We start from the raw sequence: 27,485 nt of genomic DNA on the forward strand, positions 1-27,485 counted from the left end.
ACAGTTGAGAATTGATCATCCAGAAGGTTATTTTTATTTAGCAAATCATTCTTTAAAATTTTATTTTATTAAAATAATGTTTTATCTGATCTTGTATTGTGAATGGTTGTTTGAAGGTATACCAATTATTGCCTAAGTTGGTTCCAAGACTACTGTAACTTCATTTCCAGATTCTTCAAGATAATCCTTGGTTGTCACACATAAATATTGCGTGGTAATGTGGCATCACTCTTTTGGTCATGGTTTTCAACAATTTTTGATTCACTTGTTTATATTACACATAGCCCATTAGTCTTTCTTATTGTTTCATTTTGCTTGGTAGTTTAGTTTTAGCATAGTAAAGACTTTGTTGATTGAAATATGTTTGGTTTTGAGTTGACTTATTTTTGTTAATAAATTCTAGTATTTTAAGAAATCGTGTGAATTTATTCTGTGTGTACAAAGTTTTGTTGTTCAATAATGTCAGAGCTTGGCTCATCCCTTTCAATTTTGTCCTAATACCACTGCCTCATTGGGATGGTATTCACAGGACAACCCTTAACAGACAAAAATATTATTTAATAAAATATTAAAGTCAGTCAGTCAGTCATTTTCTACCGCTTATTCCATAGTGGGTCGCGGGGGAGCTGGTGCCTATCTCCAGCAGTCTATGGGCGAGAGGCGGGGTACTACTACTTTTTGGGAGATTTTGAGCTCTATAAAACGTTTTCCACATATGATTAATATTTCTCCATAAAGAATGATGACTTCAAAATCAATCTTTCCCAGACTGATAGGCAGCATCAATTGCTTCTCAAAGTCCATTACTGTTCTTTTCCTTTCATGCCATTGTGTTTATACACACATCTATAGACTCCAGGGCCCATATTTACAAAGAATCCTAAGGCTAAGAGTAGCTCCTAGCGAGGTCATTTTAAGAAAATTATTTTTCAGAGAATTCTGCCTTGGTAAGATAAAAGTTATACACAAAGCACCTTAGGCTTTAAGAGAGCTCCTATTTTGGCTTCATATTTGTAAAAGAAATGACAGTTTGGATTCTGTTGTGTTTTTGTATCCCAGAAATTATTTTCGAACCTGGTCCTAATATGTCTTCAAAATGCATGACCATGTGTAGCTTACTGATTTCATGCTTTATTTTTATTTGAAAGGATCATTAGACTGTTACATATGTTACAAATAGAAAAAGAAGAATAGTGGAAGTTAATGAATTTATGGTGACAGCAGACTCAAAAACCCTTGACTAGTAGGAATAAAGCAAAGTGTATTTCTTTAGTCCGGAGCTTTTACTGTTTTACTGAAACGCAGTGTTAGCTGTAATGACTTGAAATTCCTTCATCCTTTTCAACATAGCAGAGACAAAAGGAAAATGATAATTTCAGACCAGCATCTGATAGTTTAATCTCTGTCTTTGAGAGCTTGATTTAATAAAAGTGTTTTATGAACTTTATTCGCATATGTCCTGTAGTAACCTTTGATCTGGATGACAAAAGATGGATATGTTTCCCATGTTGAAAACTGTTGATTCACTCTGAGTATGGTTCGATCTTTCTGGTTACTGTCATTCAAATGCAACATATGTCCGCTCCAAGTTCCTTGGCCGGAGCAAGACGGACCGGAATGGAACAGAAAATTTAAGTTGTTCCGTAATTTGACGGAGAAAGACGAAGAGCGGCTCAGTCGACGTGACTCTATGAGTAGTCACGGAGAATGTGGAACCGTTCTCATTAATTAGCATAACAGCGGAGTTGCTCCATTGATGTATGTCTATATATATATATATATATATATATATATATTATATGCGGTGCGTCACAATCAATTATAAACCCTGCATCTCATTAAAAGGTAGTCTTAGTGTTCCCTGGAAGCATTTCAAAATATTTCTGCCAGTAATTTAATAGTTGTCAAGCAGATTTTCTTCTTACATTCTTGTAAAATTTGAGGACAACACATTAAATAGCTAGTTGGTTAGTAAGAAATGCTGACTTATTGATGTCTATTTTTTTAGTTAATGCTGGAAAAGAAGTTCAGTTAATTACAGGTAAACAGCACAAATTAACTTTGTTTCACTTATTTACACCTACTCTAGTAGAAGAAAACCCCATCTCCATATTGTTGGTCTTGCCCCATTTGGCTGAAAAAACTTCAATGGGTTGTTTAATATCGTGTAGCTATCCTCCCGTCTCCCCATATAAGTTTTCCCCACTCCACACTCTCAGCTGTGGGATGTTTTAGGGGTACAGTCTGTTTCAAGTCACCCCACAGCATCTCAATTAGATCATGATCTGAGCTTTGACTCAGCCCAGGACTTTCCCCATTTCATACTTCTGTCTGTTGGATTTACTGCTATATAATGGGTAGTTGTCAAGTTTTTGCTTTAGCTTTTTTACAGATAGTCCCAAATTTTCTAAAGGACTCTTTGATACACACCAGAATTCATAGTGAGCTAGTCTGGTCCTGCTGCTACAAAGAATCTTCAAACCATGTGTTAAAGAAACTTAGTGCCTTGCCTTGTTTTCTACTTGATACTCTGCAGTGTGAGATCTCTGCTGGCTGGTTCTGGCACTTCATTGTTCTCAGCTGCAACTCATCCAGCTAATGAGCTCATGGCTTTTTAAGACAGCTGCTGACACAGTCTGTTGCTGGCTGGAAAAATGTTTAACTGGATTAAAGATTTTTTATCAAATAGAACAATACAAGTAAGAATTGGTCAAGAATTGTCAGATAAATATATAATAGATAATGGTACTCCTCAAGGAAGTATTATAAGTCCGTTATTGTTTTCTATAATGATAAATGATGTATTTAAAAATATTGGTAAGGACGTCGGTTGCTCACTATTTGCAGATGATGGAGCTATATGGAAAAGGGGTCGTAATATCAAATTTATTGAAAAGAAAATACAGGATGAGATTATTAGAATAGAACAATGGGCAAATCAATGGGGATTTAAATTCTCAGTGGAAAAAACAAAACTAATGGTGTTCACACAGAAAAGGAAAAGAGAAAATATAAAACTAAAATTATACAATCAAGTTTTAGAACAAGTAAAAAATATAAAATTTTTAGGTATATGGTTTGATGAAAAAATTATATGGAAAGTACATATAGAAAAAATCATAGATAAATGCAAAAGAATATTAAACATTATGAGATGTATGGCTGGTATTGATTGGGGAGCAGATCGAACATCATTAAAAAGAATTTATACAGGATTAATTAGATCAAATATTGATTATGGAAGTATAATTTATGGATCAGCAGCAAACACTCATCTTATAAAATTAGACAATATACAACATCAAGCTTTAAGAATTTGTACAGGAGCAATCAGAACCAGTCCAATAGCAGCACTTCAGGTAGAGATGGGAGAGATGCCATTAGATCTATGAAGGAAACAGTTAGCAATAAATTACTGGATAAACTTACAAAGCAATAATCCGGATCATCCCACACGTGATATTTTAAAACCATGCTGGGAAAAAGAAAAAAAACAAGTTAAGAGTTTTGGTTGGATTATCAATAATATAGCAGAAAAATTTCAAATATATGAAAAAGAAATAAGTTTAATGTTGCCTTTGCCAGTAGTGCCACCGTGGCTGTTACCAGAAGCAGTGGTGGATATGGCATTGATGAAAAAGAAAAAGGATCCAAAATGTAGATTAGATTCAAGTATAATACAAGAATATGTAAACAATTACTATCATTATGTCCAGATTTACACAGATGCATCAAAAACAGATGAAAAAATAGGAGTAGCATTTGTAATACCAGAATTTAAAATAAAAGTAGGAAAAAGAATTACAGATGGATTATCAGTATATTCAGGAGAATTATTAGCCATATTGTTAGCAGTGCAGTGGGTGGAGGATATAAAACCATTAAAAACAATCATTTGTTCAGACTCAAGTTCAGCATTATTAAGTTTAAAACATAATCATTCAGAGGGTAGACCAGACATTTTGTTGGAAATAAAACTTACTTTATTTAGAATACAAAGAATGGGATTAATATTAGTGTTTTTATGGGTACCAGCACATGTAGGAGTTGGAGGGAATGAGAAGGCGGACAGGATGGCAAAGAAGGCAACACAAAACAACATTAGCTTTATAATAAATATTAGTAGGTCAGAGGCAAGAAATATAATTAAACAGAGAATCAGGAAAGAGTGGCAAAAAAGGTGGGATGAAGAAAAGAAAGGAAGATGGTTTTACAGAATCAACAAGATAGTAGGAGAAGTAAGAACAGGAAGAAGGAGTAGAAAAGAGGAAAGATTAATTACAAGATTAAGACTAGGACATACAGGACTTAATTCTACATTGTTCAAGATAAATAAACATAATACAGGAAAATGTGATTATTGTGGAGAGGAGGAAACAATAGAACATGTAATATTGAAGTGTCAGAAATATGAACAAGAAAGAACAATTTTAAGGAGAGAATTTGTAGGTATTAAAGAAAATTTTATATTGAGAGATACTTTGCAAAGAAGTTTAGGTAGCAAACATATTCAAATTATAATTAGATTTTTCAAAAGCACTAAATTAATAAATAGAATTTGATTGTTGTAATAGTAAATAAGATTTAAAACCATGAAGAACCACACTCCATACCAGTTGGTGGCGGTAATGCACATCTTCAAGTTATTTGCCAACTGCCAAAAAACAACACAGAAGAAGAAGAAGAAGTCTGTTGCTGGAACATAGTCTCTGTTATGTGGACTTCTGTCAGCCTGCCTGATCGCTTGTTGTCCTGCCTTCCTGTCGATCTGCCCATCTGTCTGCCTGCCTGTCGCCATATGGAACTCTTCTTCAGGAAATCTGCACTGTAAATATTTCCACCGCCAGAACACTCTCTCTCTGCTCGGATCCTTGGGGCTTCCTCATCCTCTGGCTTCTAACAACTCTAATCAAGGTCTACCTAAGTTGGAACAATAAAACCTCATTTCAATCTAATTCTGTGCATCGAATCTGTGTCATCTTCTGATTTGGTTATATTTCGACAACCTGAGTAAATTAATGATAGTATGTTCTCAGCCACCCACAACCCACTCATCCGGAATCTGAGAACCTGATTTCCGTCCGTCCCTAATAATTTTGGTGGGTTTTCTCTCCAATGTGAGTTGGCTTTTAGTCGTTCCCCCTCTCTGTTTCCGACTGCTGCTTCCAAGATCACTTTTATTGTTACCTCCCTAAAAGGATCTGCTTTACGCTGGGCGCACGCTTTTCTCACAACTAACCCTATTGAGTCTCTGAGTTATGCTGTTTTTTTCAGTCACTTCAAGGAAGTCTTTGATCAACCACTCCAACAGGAGACAGCTGCTAAGAAGTTACTTACCCTCAAACAGGGAAAGAGGGCATTGGCGGAGTTCGCCATCGACTTCCGGGTGGCAGCACAGGAGGTGGGTTGGGATGAAGCGGCACTCAAGGGTATTTTTGTGAATTCCCTTACAGATCAGATAAAGGACCAGTTGGTTTTAAGAGATCAACCTGTGAGACTGGATGATTTAATCAAACTGTCAATCCGTATTGACAACCGCCTAAGAGAGAGACAAGCAGAGAGGAATCATAAGTCAGAGTGGCAGCACTTTATGGCACCTCGGACCGCTTACCTTGATACACCCACTTCCTCTTCGGAGGGATCTGTGGAACCTGAGCCTATGCAGGTTGGTCACACTCGTCTCTCTCCTGAAGAGCGACAACGTCGTTTTGGGGCTGGTCTTTGTTTGTATTGTGGACAAGGTGGACATTATGTTGCAAGATGCCCTAAGAAGGGAAAAGAGGGGGCTCGTCAATAGGTCAGGGGACTTTGATGAGCATGTCCCATTTTTCCCCTATATCTCGTCTGTGTTTTCCAGTCACTATTATTATTGGCCAAGAAAAGTGTCCAGTGGATGCTTTTATTGATTCTGGTGCGGAACAGAATCTTATTTCCTTGGATCTAGTTGACAAACTTAAGATACCTTCTCAGTCTCTCAACCACCCCCTTTCTGTTTCGGGCATCACTGGTCAAACCATATCTCAGGTGAAGTTTAAAGTGCCCCACCTTCACATCATTACCTCAGGTAACCACCATGAATGGGGTGAGTTCTTTGTTGTCTCCTCTATCTCCCCACAATTGGTTCTAGGATTTCCGTGGTTGCAGAGACATAATCCCGCAATTAATTGGGTGGAGGGCAGAGTAGAGAAGTGGAGTGATTACTGTCTCCAGAATTGTCTAAAGACTGCTGTCTCTCACTCTAGCAAACAAATTGAACCACCTGAGCCTGTTGATCTGTCTAAGATTCCTCCTGAATACCACAATCTTGCATCTGTTTTTAGTAAACAGGGGGCTCTTTCTTTACCCATGCATCGCCCCTATGACTGTGCTATTGATCTCCTTCCAGGTGCTCCGTTACCATCCAGCAGACTATACAATCTCTCTGGACCGGAGAGAAGAGTCATGAAGGAGTACATTGAGGATTCCTTAGCATCCGGGATCATTCGGCCATCTACCTCCCCCGTTGGCGCCGGCTTCTTCTTTGTGGGGAAGAAAGATGGCACGTTAAGACCCTGCATTGATTATAGGGGGTTGAATCAAATCACAATCAAAAATAAGTACCCCTTACCACTCATTGATTCTATACATGACCAATTACACACTGCCAAGATTTTTACCAAGCTCGACCTGCGCAATGCGTATCATCTGGTTCGGATCCGAGAGGGTGACGAGTGGAAGACAGCTTTCAAGACTCCCCTGGGACATTTTGAATATTTGGTGATGCCTTTTGGATTGACTAACGCACCCGCTGTTTTTCAGGCTCTTATAAATGATGTTCTCCGTGATTTCCTCAACCTCTTTGTGTTTGTTTATCTGGATGATATTTTGATTTTCTCTCAGAACATTGATCAGCATCACCAGCATGTCAGGACCATACTCCAGAGGCTTTATGAAAACCAACTCTTTGTAAAAGCCGAAAAATGTGAATTCGGTGTTTCTTCTGTGACCTTCTTGGGTTTTATTTTTGAAGCAGGCAGGTACAGAACGGATCCTGAGAAGACCAAGGCAGTGGCAGAGTGGCCTACTCCAACGGATCGCAGGCAACTCCAAAGGTTCTTAGGTTTTGCAAATTTTTATAGAAGGTTCATAAAGAACTACAGTCAGGTCACTGTGCCTCTCACTCAACTTACCTCCTCTCTGAAGACATTCCATTGGTCACCTGAGGCAGAGAAAGCTTTTTGCAAATTGAAAACTTTATTTTCTTCTGCACCCATTCTGACTCATCCTGATCCTAGTGCGCAATTCGTTGTGGAGGTTGATGCTTCTGACATTGGAGTAGGGGCCATCTTGTCTCAACGTTCTCCTATAGACAACAAGGTGCATCCTTGTGCTTATTTTTCTCGTCGTTTGTCGTCAGCAGAACAGAATTACGATGTGGGAAATCGAGAGCTTCTGGCTATCAAGTTGGCGCTTGAGGAGTGGCGGCATTGGTTAGAGGGGGCGGAAGTCCCTTTTCTCATTTGGACTGACCATAAAAACCTCTCTTACATCCAAAATGCCAAGAGACTTAACTCCAGACAAGCCCGTTGGTCCCTGTTTTTTGCTCGTTTTAATTTTTCTATCTCTTACAGACCCGGCTCCAAGAACATCAAGCCCGACGCTCTCTCTCGCCAATTTTCTCATTCTGAGCAATCCAAGACTGAAGCTTCCATCTTACCGGAATCCTGCATTGTGGGCGCCCTCACCTGGGCCATTGAAAAGGACATCAGGGAGGCACAACAATCTGAACCAGACTCAGGTACTGGTCCTGTAGGCAAACTGTTCGTTCCGAACTCCGTCATCAATAAAGTTCTGGATTGGGTTCATAATAATAAACTTACCTGTCATCCGGGGATTAATCGTATGATCACTTTTACCAAGAGGTATTTCTGGTGGCCCACTATGAATCCCGACATTAGAGAGTTTGTCGCAGCTTGTTCCACATGTGCTACCGTAAGCCTTTCATCTGGTTACCACCCTCAGTCTAATGGGCAGACTGAGAGATGCAATCAGGAACTGGAAGTAGCATTGAGATGTGTGATTAATGACAACCCTTCTTCCTGGTGTAGACATCTCACTTGGATAGAATATGCCCATAATATTCATACTTCCTCTGCTACTGGTTTATCTCCCTTTGAGATTTCTCTGGGCTATCTACCTCCATTATTCCCCAGTATTGAATCTGACACTGTTGTCCCCTCTGTTCAGCATTATATCTCCAGGTGTCGTAAGATCTGGCGTCAGACCAGGAGGACACTTCTACGCACTTTGGAACAGAATAAAAGGTTTGCTGACCGTCACCGTTCCACTGCACCGGTCTACTGCATTGATCAGAAGGTCTGGCTCTCCACCAAGAATATTAAATTAAAGGATACTACTCGAAAGTTGGCCCCCCGTTTCATCGGTCCTTTTGTCATAGAAAGGATCATCAACCCTTCTGCGGTGAGACTCAAGTTGCCAGCTTCTATGCACATTCATCCTACCTTTCATGTTTCACAGATCAAGCCAGTCTCGGAAAGTCCCCTGAATCCACCCACCAAGCTCCCTCCCCCTGTTCGTCTCATTGATGACCATCCAGCTTACACAGTCAATCGTATCCTGGATGTTCGACGTAGGGGGCGTGGTTTTCAGTACCTTGTGGATTGGGCTGGATATGGACCTGAAGAAAGAACCTGGGTACCTCGTTCTCTTATCCTGGACCCTGCTCTCATTACATCTTTTTACAGACGTCATCCGGAGAAACGTTCGGGATTGCCTGGAGGCAATCGTTGAGGGGAGGGTACTGTGAGATCTCTGCTGGCTGGTTCTGGCACTTCATTGTTCTCAGCTGCAACTCATCCAGCTAATGAGCTCATGGCTTTTTAAGACAGCTGCTGACACAGTCTGTTGCTGGAACATAGTCTCTGTTATGTGGACTTCTGTCAGCCTGCCTGATCGCTTGTTGTCCTGCCTTCCTGTCGATCTGCCCATCTGTCTGCCTGCCTGTCGCCATATGGAACTCTTCTTCAGGAAATCTGCACTGTAAATATTTCCACCGCCAGAACACTCTCTCTCTGCTCGGATCCTTGGGGCTTCCTCATCCTCTGGCTTCTAACAACTCTAATCAAGGTCTACCTAAGTTGGAACAATAAAACCTCATTTCAATCTAATTCTGTGCATCGAATCTGTGTCATCTTCTGATTTGGTTATATTTCGACAACCTGAGTAAATTAATGATATGCAGCACCTGATAAAAGTATTCAAACCTCTTCTGTGTTGTTATGTTACATACTTGAGCTATAGGAAGGGTTAGGACAGATGGTTCTGTTAGAGAGATGGCTCCTCAGCCTCCTCCAGAGCACTTATAGGAGATAACATGTATGCCATACTGTGTAATGTTCAATTTCCGTTGTATACATGTCTAGGAGAGAATTACAACGGCCTTCAAGGCTGTTGAAGCTGTTATAAGGATAACTTTTGCTTTGTCTATGCACAATGATTTGGCAGGACTCATGAGCACATGTCCAATGCTGTAAAAAATTCTTCTCATTTGCAAGACATTAATAAAGATGAATCTGAGTGACAATCATCGGTCTCTGACTCGGTAAAAAATAATGTTTCTACAGCAAATTACATATCTACCTCCATTCTTCATGGTTGGCTTAAGGTTCTTTTACTAGAATGTTTTATGTTTTTGCCAAACATCCTCTGTTCTGGTTTCCAAATAATGGTTTAGACTCATCTGTCTAACAAATGTTTTTTGACAAATCCTGTTCGTTGTCAACATTTTCTCTGAGAACTTTAGTCTTGTCTTCTTGTTTTTCTTAGAGACCAAAGGTTTCCCCTGGTACACCTCACATCAATGTTAAACTTGTGCTGTATCTTCACATCAGCAGCACATCAGCAGCACAGAGATCCCATGGTAGGTCCTATAATGACATTTTAGAGTTTTTGGAGACTTGTTTTAGTATCCTGTAGTGTGCTTTCAGGGTGAGCTCACTTGGACAGTGAGACCTGGGCATATTGGCAGTTGTTTTGAATGTCCTCCATATATTGATTAAACAGGGGAATGGCTGACTTGAAATTCTCCAGTTCTCATAAACTGCTATGGTCTTCTTTCCTGTTGATGACTCTCGCCACAATCTAACCGCTGGACATAGGTTACCCACTCCCGACCCCCACCCTAATACCCTGAAGGATCAGGTTGGTATGAAAATGAAAAAATGGAAAACAGACTGATAAAATAGTTTTGAAAGATTTTAATTAAGCAAAGTTAAAATGTATTACTAGTCAGCATTTTTTGTTGGATATTTTAGAACCAAACCATATGATTTATTGGTAAAAATCACAACCCTATTATCTGTTAATTACTCAAGATTAAAGTTGCATTAGCCATATAGGTAAATATCCCAACCCATATATGAAATAAAAGAATACAAAGAAAAAAAAGGAAAACAACACATTACTTTTTCAATTTTGAGATCTTTTAATCTAGTTCCTAACTAAACTTATTTCATCCTTCATTTACTTTGTAGGGATTTTAATTTGTGAAACAAAACTAAAGCAGATGTACAGTGATGCGCAGTATAGACAGCCTGATATGTTGAGGCAAAGTTTCCAAGCCCAAGAACCCGAGTGCAGTACGAGTAAACATAGTAAGTTAGATTCCAGCACTGCCAACGAAGAGATGGAGAAACAGAGCAAGAACAGAGAGAGAGAAGTGCGTGATGGGAATCAGAGTTTCACCACTGCCAAATATGCTGTCGTCAGTAGTGTGAGGGACGGTGGTACGTGTAGGTTTTGGTCGTTTGGTGGTATAGGTAGTTGTTGGAGAAGAGAAGGTGTAAGTGTAAGGGGTGGTAGTTGTAGATGGTATTGGTGGGCAGGTGAAGTTCAGGTCGCTGTCAATGCCCGGGGATGTGAAGGTCACAAAGCCTGGTTCCATACCAGTGATTCTGTCGCTGATCCATTTCTGGTACTGGGACACACGAGTGTAGATAGTAGGTTGACCCAGGTAATAACCAGTAATATAACTCACAATCCCACTCTGAACCCAGATGGAGTCCTGTTTGGCCACTAGAGGAGCCCCCTGGTCTCCCTGTGAAAGAATTTTAGGACAATATAGATGTTAACAGCGTTTTTCAAATTGTTCCACTTGGGGCCAAATTTGTATGAAATAACCACTGTTATTATATTACAGTCAGGAAAGTAAGGCAGAACACATATTTTATTACACTGCTTCTGTTAGGAGCTGACAAATTAAAATTAAGTGCATTCCACGAATTTCAAGATGGGACAAAACATTTAAAATGCACAATAGTAAATAAAAAAAATAAAGATACAAAAATGGTAGTTACATAAGATGCAGTCTTTGATCCGTTTTCACTTCTAGCACACAGCATGTTATTTGTTATTGCACGGTTGTAGTAGGAGTAGTAGGAGCTGTTGTAGGAGCAGATGCATTTATTGGTGCCAATTACTGATATATCAACATCCTGGAGGTTGGAAGAATAGTAATAGTAGTCTAAAGAAAAAAGGTTTAAAAGATTAGATCGTCTTGAAAAACCCAACAATGAAATTGCAAAGAAAGCTGATACAAAAAAAAAAAAACCTTACTGTATGAGTCGACACCAGTGACCCAGCTGGCAGTTCCCTCATGGAAAGTGCTGTTTTCTGAGGCCAAGCAGACTGGTCGGATGTAGTCTGTGAAGTCGACAGGAGCTGACAGCTTCAGAAGACAGATGTCATTCTCATTGTCATAATAGTTATTCTTGAAGTCTTGATGGCAGTGAATGGAGTCAATTCTCCGTGTCACATTACCAAATCCTGACTTGTCGTTAGCACCCAAGTGCACTACTGCGCCACTGAGGTAAGCTCTTAGAGAAGAGAGACAAATATTTCAGTTTAAATTTAAATTTAAATGTGTATCACAATACATAGGTCCTTCTTGTCTGCCTTTCTTGCTTTCAAGTCAATAATAAACAGTTGACAGTGACAGTTTGCTGCAGGTGAAGAGCAGTTTTGATGAAATTAGGTTTATAAGTTCTTTTAAAGATAGCTTTTCTTTAAGAAATAAAAATGTGAAGTGCAGCTGATTAAGGTAAATTATTGAAACACAACACAATACATTTAGAATCATCCGGTGGATACTGCACAGTGTTTCGTTCATCATCACAAGCAAAAATAACAAACTATAGCTTCTTACTGTGTTGAGCATTGAGCACCAGTCAGCACCCACTCATCTGTGATCAGAGATCCATGACAAAATAGTCCACCATTAGAGAAAAAAGTGACATGCCAGGGCCAACTTCCTGGAGATACACCTTGCCCTCCTAAAATCCTGCTGTTGATTGGAGGTCTGGCACAGGCTGACAACATTCACAAAATCAAGAATAAAGGGTTATGACGCAGCCAGTTTTCAGGTCTTATTTAAACAGTGGGTCTGTCAGTTTAAAATGATTTAGTTTTTAATCCACAGAACACCCAGGCAAATGTTTTTTAAAGAATGTCATTCTCAAAATATTAAATAAAGCAATAATTATTTTAAAATTAGATTTAGGCCAGATGTTTTCGTCATTTTACAATGACTCAAACTAATGTATAATGCTCCACAAGGGCCTATTTATGTCATTTTACAAGCACCAGCTTCAATGCCTTTTATTGAGATTTTTTGTGATAGACCAACACAAAGTACACCATAATTGTGAAGGGGCAGAACTGTGATACACGTATGTATGTAACATTCTGAACTAGTTTAAGTTAAAAAATATTTATAGGTCACGATGTCATTCACCAAATAGATTAGTGGTTGTTTCACTGCCCACAATTCATAACCTCCCTTACAGCTTTTTTATTCTCTTCTTTTGGCCTTGCTTACATAAATAGCATTTCATTGTGGCTGAATTCCAAAAAAACCTTTTCAAATATAGCTCTATCCATAGCTGTGAAGTTTGACGTATTTAGTTCATCTAGGTTTAGACCAAACAGAATTACCTGGGCTAGAAGTGGTCTAAGCTTAGACTTAGGGTAAAAATTCAAAAGGTTTGTAAACAATGAAAAAATGATATATACATTTTTACACTGTACTGATGAATGAAAACAGGTATTTTAAGCAGAACTTTCAAACAGGAATATGGTCACAGAGCATGTAGCGCTGACAGAATGTTGCCAAAGCAGATGAACACAGTGTTTAATTTGGATTAACCTCTTAAGCCCAAAGGGGCTTTGAAGTTTGAGCTCAAAATAACATGCGCAAATCTAACTGAATTCTTTTCTGAGAATTGACATATTCTATCTAAACAATCACTATGTTTATAGTTTTGTTTTTCAAATGGGAGTGATAATTCTGGCCTTTCTTTGCTGCTGGTTAAGTAAAACCTGGGTGGATTGCGACAAAATGTTTTTTTTTTTATTCTGTGAGCTCTCTGCTGAGACAGCTGAGATTGAGTTTTGCAGTTACGTAATTTTGTGGAGTTTGTTTATTTTCTGATTAAACTGCCTTTGTTTTTAACTGTTTTTGGTGCTTGTAGAAATGGTTTGTATTAGCTTTTAGCCAAGATTCTACTATCTCTGTGTATACCACATATGTTTATGTTTAACTAATGGAACTTTCACAAAACAAAAATAGAAGAAAACAAGAGTTAAATTCTTCCCCCAGTACTGGGGGTTGGGCTTATTCAAGATGGAGTTTCATCTTCCAGTGGGAAATCAACTACAGTCAGAGCTACAATGGAATGGTTTAGATCAGAGGTCACAGATTGGCAGACCAGAGTACGGATCCGGACCCATGTGTCTCCAATCCGGACCCAATCTGATTTTAAACATTTATATATTATTGCATGTTGTCCAGCAGTGTCTATCTTCACCTGCACCGCTTCTCATGTTAATATGGTATAGCCCTGCGGAGCGTCTGGCCCCGGGCGGCACGTGATGCAAATCAGGCCATGAGCTGCTTCAGTCGTGGATGCTGCTGCTACCCTAACTGCAAAGCATTTTCTCATTTACAATGTAGATATAAACATTTTATTACTTCCGACTGCTGTGTCTGACTTTTGAACAGGCGCGATGGGCAGCTATGTAGGTCAGCAACATTTTGGTCAAGCCAGCTGGTGGCAGTGATGCACCACATCGTTGTTCACCAACCGCCAGAAAATGACAAGGAAGAAGCTATGCGGGTCTTTTAACGCGGGTTGCTAAGTTACTAGCTTGGGAGGGCACGCTTGCTAACAGTACAATGACTTGGTGGTGCACAGATGGGTGAGTAAAAGAAGATGGCCTCATCAAAAATACGTAAATTGGACTATGAAAATCACATATTTAAAGATGAATGGACAGAAGCATACGGTCTCTTACAGCACAACAGTGAGCATACGGGTGTTCACTGTGAGTACAGTGGATTTTAGGAAAACACAAAAAGCCTTTCACTGACTGGGAAATGATCAAAGAGTGCATGGAAGCTGTGGCAGAAACACTTTAAGATGGAAAAGAAGGACAACTTAAGGAAAAGGTTAAGCAAATTGCTCTGCCTGCCACAAGGTCAAGGAGAGTGGAATTATACCAAGTTGCACAGACCCAGCTCAACTGAGCCATTCAAAGTGTGTTCAATATTGGTCCTTAAATTGGATTGCTCTTTTCTGTTCAGCATATGATTTCGTGGGCATATGAATAATTGATCAGTATAAAACAACTCTAGTGTTGATTAAATGTTGAATAAAGCTGAAAGAAAATATATTTGTCTCTTGATTTAAAATGTTCCAACCCCAAAGTGCTATTTTAGTTGGAGACCACTGGTTTAGATCAAAGCATATTTGTGTCTTAGTATGGCTCAGTGAAAGCGCAGGCATGACTCTAGGGCCCTGATCTTCAAAGATCCCAAATAGGCGGCACCAAATTGCTTGTGCAAAAAAATAAATATATATATATATATACGTGCAATAAGTGGGTGAATTGCGTGCAATCTTCAAAGATTGGATGTGCAATGGATAACGGGTGCAAAAGAAGAGCAGACCTGCTTATTTAAATGAGGAAATTGCTACTGGCTGGCTTCTACTGCCCTTAGAGGAAAAGGGAACAGATTCTGTCTGCTGTGTTGCTTGAAACATGCAGGGGATGTTGTGCTGCATCATTATACATCATCAAGTTGCGGATTTTTTCCTTCTGTTCTGTTATGCTCCTGCTTTTCTGGACTGTTAACATTTGTTGTCGCCATTCACAGCAGCAGGTTTGTCATTGGAGCCTCTGCCCTGACAGGATTATGTCCCCTGATTTGCAGAGGGCGCCTCTGTGAGCATAATTCCACATGCAGAAGGCATGAATTGAATTGAAGATGTTCTGTGAGCAGATGCTTTTTGTTTGTGGTCCTGACAGATCCAGTGAGGTAAAGACTACATCTTGCTTCGCCTTTAATAAAAATATTGGATTACAGTCTATTGCGCAGGAGGACAGAGCTATGTTAACACAATGTTACTGTCTATAATGCAATTTGCTCTGTTTAGTGACTACGTTAAAGCATACACTTGTCTTTCTCACCACATGGAATAGACCGCCTTACCATGGTGATTTTTCACCTGCTAAAAAGTGGTTTTAGCATCTAGTTTGCAAAGGAAGGATTTAATCTGCCTTATAATGTCTTTATTTCTTTCCTATTAATTATATTATCAGCATCAAAGCACAGTGGGTCCTTTACATGATGTGCAATCACAATTACACAGACTGTGCGCACTTCTCTGGCAGATGATCAGGTTTGTGCTTCAGCAGCAGATGATCTCACTAGCAGTGATGGTGCACTGGAATGATCCAGATGCAAAACAAAAAGTGTTGCAAGGAGTTTTATCATATGAGATATGTCATGGCTTTTGTTTGTGATTGTCTCCAAATCAGACCTTATAATTTTACATAAAATCCTCTGTTCTCAACTATTTTTATTTTTGACAACCCAAATCTGTTGACACATGTACAGAAGAATCTCTGCGTTGTCTGTGATTCTATCTTTGCTTACTTCTGACCACAGTAACAGCAGAGATTTTTGCATCCCAGTTAGTACCTGCATTTCAAACATGCTAAATCTAGAAACAAAAAAAAGCTCCAGCAATCCATTTCAGGTATAATTAATTGCATTGCAGGTGGTAAGAGATTAAATATGCATAGCCCTCTTCCCTAAGTTTGCACGTTTGGGTCATTATAATATGTATTGCATATTCATAAAGCCAAACACGCTAAAAAGTTTGTATCTGCTTTTTCATTTTCAAAATGAAGCTGCATTTCTTGACTCATAAATAAAATAAAAAATAAATCATCCAAACTACATTTGTAGATTAATGAAAATGACAAATAAAATAACATTTAACATTTCATTATCAAATGATGTCTCAGAAAAAAGTGACCAAAATTAATTCTGAAATGTCAAATTTAAAAATTAAAATGTATCAACAGAAATGCTTTTTCATTTTGAAGTCATAGCTATCTTTTGACTAATTTTTGACTCATGAATAAAATGTGTAATAGATCGTCCAAACTACTTTTTCACTTTCTTCTTCAAGACTGCTTATTCTGTTACTTTATTAAAATGATAAATAAAGTAACATTTAACATTTCATTTAACAGTTCTGCTGACTTTAAACACGCAATTCGATTAGCACCTGGGTTCTAGATCAGCTTTGCAGATGCAAACAGGTTTGCATGTGGTTTTGTACATGGAAAGCTTTTGAAGATCAGGCCCTAGATGTTCAAAGCAGGAAAAAAAAAATGACTTGCAGCTGTAATTGGAGCAAAGATTGTTCTGCAAAGTATTGACTTAAGAGAGACAAAATAAAAATGCATGGCATCTTTTTCAGGATAAATACTTTAAAAAACATGTATAAATGTTCTTTCTCTTCACAAAAATGCATAATTTTGTGTTGGTCTATCATAGAAAACCCCAACAATATACACTGAAGTTAATACTTTTATAAGGCATTGTATGTGATAGACACAATTTTACAACTGAAAAAATCTAAAAGTAACATGATTATTTTCACCTTTTCACAGGTGAAGAAACAAAAGTATAAAAGTACATGAAGACAGTTTCATAAATTTTTGTTTTTGTTTTCCTGCTGTTAATAAAACTAGAAAATAAGTTTTGGATACTTACCGGGTTGAGGATTACTTCCTGAAATTTACATATGCACAAACACACGCACCCGCACACACACACACATACATATATCAGAAAAAAAGGTCAGTTTCAAATAGTACAAGATGACCATTCATGTCACTTTCATATAACATATGGAAGCAAATGTGTCCCAATATTCAAATTAAAATGGAATAACAGAAATGTTTTTTAATTTTTTTCAATGAAGCTGCATTTTTGACTCAAATAAAATCTTAAATAAATCATTCAAACTGCATTTTCACTTTCTTCTCTAAGACTGCTCAATTTGTAATTTGATTAAAATGATAAATAAAATAACATTAAACATTCCATTTTCAAAAGATGTTTCAGCAAAAAGTGAGCAAAATGTATTTTTAAATGTCAAATTTAAAACTTTAAATGTATTAACAGAAATGGTTTTTCATTTTGAAGTCATAGTTGCATTTTTTGACTCTTGAATAAAATGACTAATAGATAATCCAAACCGCTGTTTCATTTTCTTTTTCAAGACTGCTTATTCTGTTACTTTATTAAAATGATAAATAAGATGTCCCAGCAAAAAGTGACAAAAAATCCTTCTGAAATGTCAAATTTGAAAATTAAACTGTATTAACATTACTATGGAGTTAAATTGGGGCCATAAATATTGTTCAAAAGAAAAAAAATATGAACCTGAAAAATAAGTTTGTTCAAAAGAAAGAAATTTGAACCTGAAAAATTATTTTCAATCTCCCCCCAAAAAATGTGAAAACTGGAAAAAAGTTTTGCAACCGAAAAAAAAAAAGATGTGAAACTGGAAAAAAAAAAAGTTCAAAACTACTTTTCAGATTCAAGTTTTTTTCCGCACTTTTTCAAACATCTGGCCCTGTTTTGGTGTGGGAGCGGGGCCTCAGATCACGGGGGTGTGGAATCATGACTGACAGCTCAACACAGCGGCTGAAAAACATATTCCCAGCTGTTGCATTCAGGGACCGTGGGAACTGGAATTATCTGTAACACATCATCCATGTGCATGTGATTGGTTTTGAAAGATAACGTGCTTCACCGATAGAAGCAGCTTACCTGAATATACGACCTGAATCTCAGAGGAGAAAATATGATCTTGTCAGATTTGCACAGCATTTTAAGTCCGTGTTGGAAATTCCCCATGCTCTCAACTTTAAGCAGAAGAATCGTCAGACTAAGCGGCAGTAGTATTCAACCGAAGCTCTAGTCGCCATGGCCTCGTCTTCATCTGGGGCGCAGTGATTAGGTAATAATAAAAAGGCTGGTTGTCATTTTATTGCACAGGGAAACATATACACATATACATACAGTACCTTGCGAAAGTACTCGGCCCCCGAGTACTTTTGTGTGTATATACAGGGGTTGGACAATGAAACTGAAACACCTGGTTTTAGACCACAATAATTTATTAGTATGGTGTAGGGCCTCCTTTTGCAGACAATACAGCATCAATTCGTCTTGGGAATGACATATACAAGTCCTGCACAGTGGTCAGAGGGATTTTAAGCCATTCTTCTTGCAGGATAGTGGCCAGGTCACTACGTGATGCTGGTGGAGGAAAACGTTTCCTGACTCGCTCCTCCAAAATACCCCAATGTGGCTCAATAATATTTAGATCTGGTGACTGTGCAGGCCATGGGAGATGTTCAACTTCACTTTCATGTTCATCAAACCAATCTTTCACCAGTCTTGCTGTGTGTATTGGTGCATTGTCATCCTGATACACGGCACCGCCTTCAGGATACAATGTTTGAACCATTGGATGCACATGGTCCTCAAGAATGGTTCGGTAGTCCTTGGTAGTGATGCGCCCATCCAGCACAAGTATTGGACCAAGGGAATGCCATGATATGGCAGCCAAACCATCACTGATCCACCCCCATGCTTCACTCTGGGCATGCAACAGCCTGGGTGGTATGCTTCTTTGGGGCTTCTCCACACCGTAACTCTCCTGGATGTGGGGAAAACATTGAAGGTGGACTCATCAGAGAACAATACATGTTTCACATTGTCCACAGCCCAAGATTTGCGCTCCTTGCACCATTGAAACCGACGTTTGGCATTGGCATGAGTGACCAAATGTTTGGCTATAGCATCCCGGCCGTGTATATTGACCCTGTGGAGCTCCCGACGGGCAGTTCTGGTGGAAACAGGAGAGTTGAGGTGCACATTTAATTCTGCCGTGGTTTTATGTTTTTTGGATACAATCCGGGTTAGCACCCGAACATCCCTTTCAGACAGCTTCCTCTTGCGTCCACAGTTAATCCTGTTGGATGTGGTTTGTCCTTCTTGGTGGTATGCTGACATTACCCTGGATACCGTGGCTCTTGATACATCACAAAGACTTGCTGTCTTGGTCACAGATGCGCCAGCAAGACGTGCACCAACAATTTGTCCTCTGTTGAACTCTGGTATGTCACCCATAATGTTGTGTGCATTTCAATATTTTGAGCAAAACTGTGCTCTTACCCTGCTAATTGAACCTTCACACTCTGCTCTTACTGGTGCAATGTGCAATCAATGAAGACTGGCTACCAGGCTGGTCCAATTAAGCCATGAAACCTCCCACACTAAAATGACAGGTGTTTCAGTTTCATTGTCCAACCCCTGTATCGGTTTCCCTTTGCAATAAAATGTCACCCAGCCTTTTATTATTAAAGTTTGCTTAAAGTTGAGAGCATGGGAAATCTCCAACACGGACTTAAAATGCTGTGGAAATTTGTCAAGATCATATTTTCTTCTCTGAGATTCGCGTCGTGTATTTACGTAAGCTGCTTCTATCAGTGGAGCACGATATCTTTCAAAACCAATCACATGCACATCAATGATGTGTTACAGATAATTCCAGTTCCCACGGTCCCTGAATGCAACAGCTGGGAATATGTTGTTCAGCCGCTATGTTGAGCTGTTAGTCATGATTCCGCACCCCCGTGATCTGAGGCCCCGCCCCCACACCAAAACAGGGCCAGAAGTTTGAAGCCGAAAAAATAAAATCTGCAAGTGCGAAAAAAAAAACTTGAATCTGAAAATTAGCTTTTTTCAGTTGCAAAACTTTTTTTTTCCTCCCCAAATTGTTTTTGGGGAGGTTCAAAATAATCTTTCAGGTTCAAATTTTTTTCTTTTGAACAAACTATTATTTTTCAGGTTCAATGTTTTGTCTTTTGAAAAAGATTTATGGCCCCAATTTAGCTCCATAAAATGGTTTTTCATTTTAAAGTCATAGCTGGATCTTTTGACTCATAAATGAAATTGCTGATAGATCTTTCAAACTGCGTTTTCATTTTCTTCTTCAAGACTGCACATTATGTGACACAACTAAAGAGAAAACTATTGATACCCAAAGGGAAATTCTTTCTTTCTATTTGTGTGGAATAAAATGTAAAATTTTTATTTAGTCGCAAAAACAAGCGGTCTAGAACTGCGGTTCTGAACATGCAGGACTGAAACTGTTCTTAACACTCACTTTTTGCTGAGACATCTGTTGAAAATGAAATGTTAAATGTTATTTTACTCATCATTTTAATTAATTTACAAATTGGTCAGTCTTCGAGAAGAAAATGAAAATGCAGTTTGGATGATTCATTTTTAATTTTATTCATGAGTCAAAAAATGCAACTTCATTTTGAAAATGAAAAAAAAAATTCTTTTAATCCATTTTAATTTGATTATTGGCACATATTTGTTTCCATATTAACAGATTAACCATGTAACCATATTTAAAAGAAATCAGAAATTAGCAATTAACAAATAATATTAAACAAGGCAAATGTCTGCAATTGATTAGCAGTTCAGAATTTTTATCATAATTAGTTGCCAAATATACTGTAGCTTGTCAGGTCTGTTTTTTAAAAGGCAGTTTCTACTTTTATTCACAAGTTAGCCTGACAGCAAATTTAAGTAGGGCCACATTTTACTTCACCTGTTACTGCTACAGGGTATATCTGTCTTTTTAGATCAGATGCATAGACACAGATTAAACCCAAACAGGTTTGACAGACATTTAGTACCTTAATAGATGGATCACACAGGCTAGAGGCCAGAAAACTCAATGTTAAATGCCTCACTGGCGATGTTTTTTCAAACAACTTTCTTTTGTTTTGCATTAGAGCAGTCAGGAATTGTTTTTGTTGATCTTTGTAAGACACAGTTTTGTCACCAATCCTGCATTAAACATTCCCTCCATCCTTCCTTTGCTAAACCCTAATCCTATTTTGTATCCATATCATTCTATCTTTTTCTATTTCCATGTTGTACCTGTGAACAAACCATGTTGTACCAATGTAGTGAATCACTGCATATCAGTTTAGTTCTCCTGGCAGGTATTTGTAAATAAAGAATCATAAAACAATTTAAGTCTCATATATTGCAATTGTATGCTATTTATTATATTTTAAATTACACCCTTATTCAGCTGACTGGGGTTCTGATCCCTGTTAACTAAAAAAATATATAACAGATTTGACCCCTGACTAAATTAAATTAACTCTGAGCAAACTACCACTGGAGTCACCAAACCACATTTTACAGCTGGCTATGAGTAAGTTATTCAATGTAAACCACTAGTTGTCAAAGAGGGTACGACATTTCCAAGTTGTACTCATAAAAGTGGATGACAAAACAACAAAACAAAAGGTAAGATGAGAGTCTATCTTGGTTCAGATAAAGAAGAGGAGCTTAGAAAATTCTGTCCTGAGTTGGAAAATTACTTTCATGTTTAAATTCTAAATTTAAAACATTTTGAAAAGATCCTCAAAAATGTCAAGAAGCCATTTGATTTTAACTCCATAAATTATTTACCTAACCTTAAATTCTGCGAAAAACAATTAGATGTTTTTCTTGAATTTTGCTGTAGCTGACAGCATCGATTCCAATATGCTGGAACCTGGAAAATCAAAAAGCATGTGCACTTCCAATACAATTAATGAGCTACAAACCAAATGACTGGTTCAGTGGTTACTAGGCAGTGTGCATAGTGTCTACTTAACAGTATTTGAAGTAAAACAGTAAATGATCAAATATTTTTTCTCACCTTTGCAGACAAGAATGATCATCACACTGATCCCGCATACAAACTGTTGAAGAGCCATTTTTAGCAGTATCTCGTTCCTCTTCTCTTCAGCGTTAAATACTTAATTTTTTTGTGTTTAGCTCCGCCTACAGTAAACCCTGTGCCTGTCACCGATTCAACCGGCTTGGTTAAAATAGTAGCAATGAATCCAAACCTGTCTGTCCGGATCCATTAGCTTACAATGTCAAAGTATGTATACACATAGTATACCATTTTAAGGAGGTATGGTTATGTTATTAGGAAAGACAACTCAAACAAAATTAGAGGCTGCACCAGACCATTTTCTGTCTCAACAATAGCTCATGTAATTAGCCTTTTTATTTCAGCACCCAGCCCAGTATGCAATCCATATAACTAGAGACAGGTTTATTTTATAGTCCACATGTGTGAACCAAGAGGGTGAAAAAGGAAATGCTATTTTTCTGTTTATACTGGAGCAATTATGAATTGTAGCAGCTTCTAAATATAATACAGTGAAAACGAAGCACGGACACTTATGACTGTTAAACATTGCAAAGGACAAAAGCAAAATAAAACTTTAAATAAAAAAAAACTCAATTTAAAAGCAAATGTAAGAGTTTCCAAACATTTTGAAATTTCATGTTAAAGTAGTTCATTAAAATGTTTACAGTTATAAAACTGTTCACTGTTCAATATAACGTACATTTAATAGCAAAACAGATTGTCTTATTTAATGTAAAGGGTACTTATTATCATTTTACCAATGAACATCAATGCATAATAGAATTTCCACCGAAGACAAAGAGTAGTGATAAAAAAAGTACAAGTTTGTAGTTTGAATTTGAGTTAATAAGATGAAGATTTGCATGGTGATTTATCCAGTGAGGAGAACGAAGTTAGAAAAAAAATGTTGCCTGAGAGCAGTAGCTTGGAGACTAATGCTAGGTTCAAAATCTATGGATGCAAAACAATTTTTCCTCATGTATGTTTGCGGCAGTGTGCTTCCCTTAATTTTAGACAATAATAAAAGCTTGAAAATAATTTAGCATAAAATATAATGAAAGACATACAAATGAAAATAACTATTGTTAAGCTTTCATGACAAATATTTTATTATAATTACATATAATTATTATAATTGTGGGGCTGCACTGTGGTGCAGTTGGTAGCACTGTTGCCTTGCAGCAAGAAGGTCCTGGGTTCGATTCCTGGCCAGGGGTCTTTCTGCATGGAGTTTGCATGTTCTCCATGTGCATGCGTGGGTTCTCACCGGGTACTCCGGCTTCCTCCCACAGTCCAAAGACATGCCTGTTAGGTTAATTGGTCTCTTTAAATTGCCCTTAGGTGTATGAACGAGTGTGTGTGTGGTTGTTTGTGTGTTGCCCTGTGATGGACTGGCGACCTGTCTAGGGTGTACCCCGCCTCTCGCTCATAGACTGCTGGAGATAGGCACCAGCTTCCCTGCGACCCACTATGGAATAAGCGGTAGAAAATGACTGACTGACTGACTATTATAATTGTTATTATAATTATAATAAACTGATTATTTTGTAGTCGGTATGCTTGGTTTTTTTCTTTTACTGATACAAATGCATCTCAGGCCATTATCACAATGTACTGCGGCATTAAATATCATGTGGTAAATACTTTGATAATTTGATAATTTCGTGGTTCTAGGAAAAGGTTAAAATAGCAATTTATACATAGAGATGAGAATTTTTTTTTTTTTTTCTTCCTGAGCTAAAAAAAAATCCCCAGCTCTATCAGCAATAACTCTTGGTGGCCTTTGGACCCTGGAATGCAGATAGGTAGGCAGTGATGCGGTGAGTTAAAGGTTTTAATCAACTCTCACTACATGCAGGTGGCAATGGAGGCAGGCTTGGCATACCAACAGTTGAGGAAAGGAATAGCATTTTTCCGCAAGGAGTAAACAGAACAGCAGTGTATGTGAAAGGCAAAACACAGGTTAAAAAACAGATAAACTGATTAGCATGAAACAGGGGGATCAGATAAAGCTGATTGCTTTGGCAGAGGCAGAGAGTGAAAAACAAAATATGGGTGGAGCAAAACAGAAGTCCTAAAACACATTCTCACCAACGGAAAAAATCTTACAGGAGAAACTAAGATGAATCATAAACAGAATACAATAATTATTAAGGAACTAAACCTGAGGGAGGAACTAAAGCACAACCTGGAAAACAATCATGATCAGAGGAAAATAAACAAAAATAAAACAAACACCTTCAAATCATTACAGAGGTCTATTTAATTTATGGGTTTTCCATGATTTTGAGAGTAGGTCCAAGGGGAGATGCAAGGGGATGCAAGAGAGACAAGTGAAGAATCCATCCATCCGTTGTCTTTCACTTATCCGAGATCAGTTTCCAGGGGCAACATGTCCCGGAGGGAATCCCAGACAACCCACTCCCTAGCAACATCCTCTAGCTCATTCTGGCGGATCTCAAGGCGTTCTCAGGCCTGATGAGATATATATATATATATATAGTCCCTCCATCAGGTTCTGGGTTTTCACTGGGCTCACCTCCCTAGCTGACTCCTTACGATTCGGAGCAGCAGATGTACTTTGAAATCCCCTGAGATGACAGAGCTCCTCACCAGATCTCTGAGTCCATCCACCCTCTGGAGAAAGCTTATTTCAATCTAGTTCTTTCTGTCATGATCCATATCTCATGACCACAGCTAAAGGGTCGGAATGTAGATGGGCCGGTGAATCAAGAGCTGTGCTTTTTGACTCAGTTCTTTCTTCACTTGTTAACAAGACACCAAGATACTTAAGCTCATTTGTTTGAGGCAAAGGCTGACCACCTTTTTCAGGTCAAGAAACATGGCCTCTGACTTAGAGGAACTGACTCTCAACCCGGCCGCTCAGCAGCGAACCATTCCAGTGCAAGCTGGAGGTCATGACCTGTAGAAGATAACAGAACCACATCATCCGCAAAAAGCAAAGATGAGATTCTGCGGTTCCTGAACCAGACACCCATCTTTCCATGACTATGCTATGAGATCCTTTCCATGGATATCACATATGGGTCGGTAATAACTGGCATCCTTGGTGGTGTCCAAAAGCGCAGTTAACAGGCTTGACTTTGTGCAGAGAATGCAGACACAGGCCAGATCTCATCCACACCGAGTGTCCTGTAGCTGGGGAGCTTTTTAGATACTGTGGTTACCTCCTCCACATTGAATCGCATTCTCTCAAGTCTTCAGACTCTGCCTCTTCCATGGAGGACATTGTGACCAGATTGAGGAGATCCTCAAAGTGCCCCTTCCACCACCTGATGATGTCCTCAGTTCAGTTCTATAGTCCCAAACCACACACAGCTTGGGATGGTCCTTGTTTCCCTTTTCTGAGTTGCTGAAGGCTCCAGAACTTAATTAAAGCCATCAAGTCTATGTAGAGAGACTTTTGCTCTCTACTTAGCCTCTCAGAATTTTTCCCATGCCTAAATCTTTGCTTCTGCAAACACAGCAGTAGACCTTCTGGCCACTTGGTACCTGTCAGCTGGTTTAGGAGTCCCCAAGGGCAACCTAGCCCTAAAGGCATCCTTCTTCAGCCTGACAGCTTCCATCACCACTTGTGTTGTAAAGGGGGTCCTCTGGCTGCAACTGCAACAGGCACCAATAACCTTCAGGCCACAGCTTATGTACACCACATCCATAATGAAGGTCCTAAACGTGGTTCATTCCAATTTCACTTCCCAAACCTTCGTTGGGACATAAGAGAAAGTCTCCTGTAAGTGTGAAATGAAAATCACTCGGACAGGTTCCTTTGGCAGATGTTACAGCTCAGCCTTATCACCTTACCAGATCTGTCCAGCAGCCTCCCTTGCCACTGGATCCAACTTACTACCAGGTGGTGATCAGCTGAAAGCTCGGCCCCTCGCTTAACCTAGGTGTCCAATTCATATTGCTGCAGGTCTGATGAAACGGTTACATAATCGATAATAAATAAACCTTTGGCCCAAGGTAGCCTGGTACCAAGTAACCTTATGAATCACCTTGTGCTTGTACATTAATATTTGTTATGGACATTCAGTGCCTTGCACAGAAGTGCAACAACACAACACCACTTGGGTTTACATCAGAAAGGCCCTTCTTCCTAATCACACCCTCCAGGTAATGCCGTTGTTGCCCACTTTGCCAAGCCTCACTGAATCTTCAGATAGCCCCTCTTCCAGGACACCATCTAGTGTCTCCAAGAAAGCCAGGTAATCTGAACTGCTGTTTGGTGCATATGCACAGACAACATTTAGAACCTTCACTCTTGTAACCTGAGGTCACAAATAAGCGACACTTTCACTCACTGGAGAAAACTCCAAAATCAAGGTGTATTGGTGTAAGTAGTAGGGTAAGCACCATAAACAAAATAAACAATCCTCTCTGGACCCAGATGAATTTGCAAGTGGAGCCCTATCATTCCTTTTAGGATAAGAAGACATATTTTGCTTTACCCATAGTTGTTCACCAAAGGGCTATGATATTTGCTATTAATATTATTATTTTATTGATAGTTTCAAGGTTATGTGGACATGAAAATTAAAAAGTTCTGTGAGACGGACGTTAAATTGCGAGCCAGTTTTGGTAAATATTTTTTGTTTTTTTACTGAAAATAATTAAATCTTACCTTGTGAGACTGCAAAAACTTTAACAGGATTACACCAGCAAACTGTTTTTCATCACTGTTTAACATTAAATCAGACCACATTCTTCCTGTTTTAGGTCAGCTATGATCACCAAAATTAATTACATTTCCTAAATTCAGTTGAAAATAAAATACGTTTGGCCAAGTTACATTTGGATAAAAAACGTTTGAAACTTGCAAGCTTGAGAACACAGTCCCAGATATGAGGTATGGGTGTGTAAGCATATAGTTGTGGGGATGTGTTACTGCCGAAGGGACTGAGTGTATTTCATAGAATAAATGGCAACATGACAAAATACACATTTTGTGGAGTGTAGAGGGAATGGGCCAAAATTGCAGTAAACTCTTGTGAAAAGCCTGTGTAAATCATAGAATTTAAATGAAATTCTAAATCTGCCAAGGGTATCAATAATTTTGGACTTAACTATACATGAAGGGTGGGTGGGGCATTTTCACCAAACCATTGCAGTTTTTTATAAACATGAAATGTTATAACTGAGCCAACACATCTGAAGACAGACCCTTTTCTATGCCATTGCAACATCTCTTTTTGCAGTGAGATTTGGGCAGATATCGTATGTGAATGGTGACACCAAATCATGTACTTAAGCAGACATTAAAACAGTTGTATGTTGCTATGGAAGTAATGCCATCAACCA

General features: G+C 38.6%; 1 protein-coding gene across 1 annotated transcript; it reads right to left on the minus strand.

The window, feature by feature from the left end:
- Positions 1 to 10,241: 10,241 nt before the first annotated feature.
- Positions 10,242 to 22,230, minus strand: LOC124880724 (serine protease 27-like). The gene is made up of 6 exons (XM_047386040.1): positions 22,164 to 22,230; positions 17,126 to 17,143; positions 12,203 to 12,365; positions 11,614 to 11,873; positions 11,355 to 11,521; positions 10,242 to 11,095 (listed from the first exon to the last, which is right to left on the minus strand). The coding sequence occupies exons 1-6, from the start codon at positions 22,219 to 22,221 to the stop codon at positions 10,658 to 10,660; spliced, it is 1,104 nt and encodes a 367-aa protein (XP_047241996.1). The 5' UTR covers positions 22,222 to 22,230; the 3' UTR covers positions 10,242 to 10,657.
- Between the last annotated feature and the right edge of the window lie 5,255 nt (positions 22,231 to 27,485).

This window comes from Girardinichthys multiradiatus, chromosome 14, assembly GCF_021462225.1.
Source record: "Girardinichthys multiradiatus isolate DD_20200921_A chromosome 14, DD_fGirMul_XY1, whole genome shotgun sequence".
NCBI classification, from domain to species: Eukaryota; Metazoa; Chordata; class Actinopteri; order Cyprinodontiformes; family Goodeidae; genus Girardinichthys; species Girardinichthys multiradiatus.

Excerpts from the sequence above, each read along its gene's own strand:
- LOC124880724 (XM_047386040.1), bottom strand. The coding sequence starts at position 22,221 with ATGGCTCTTCAACAGTTTGTATGCGGGATCAGTGTGATGATCATTCTT. Across the intron at positions 11,874-12,202 it reads GGTGCTCAATGCTCAACACA|AGCTTACCTCAGTGGCGCAG; the intron begins GTAAGAAGCTAT and ends CTCTTCTCTAAG. Across the intron at positions 11,522-11,613 it reads CACTGGTGTCGACTCATACA|ACTACTATTACTATTCTTCC; the intron begins GTAAGGTTTTTT and ends TTTTTTCTTTAG.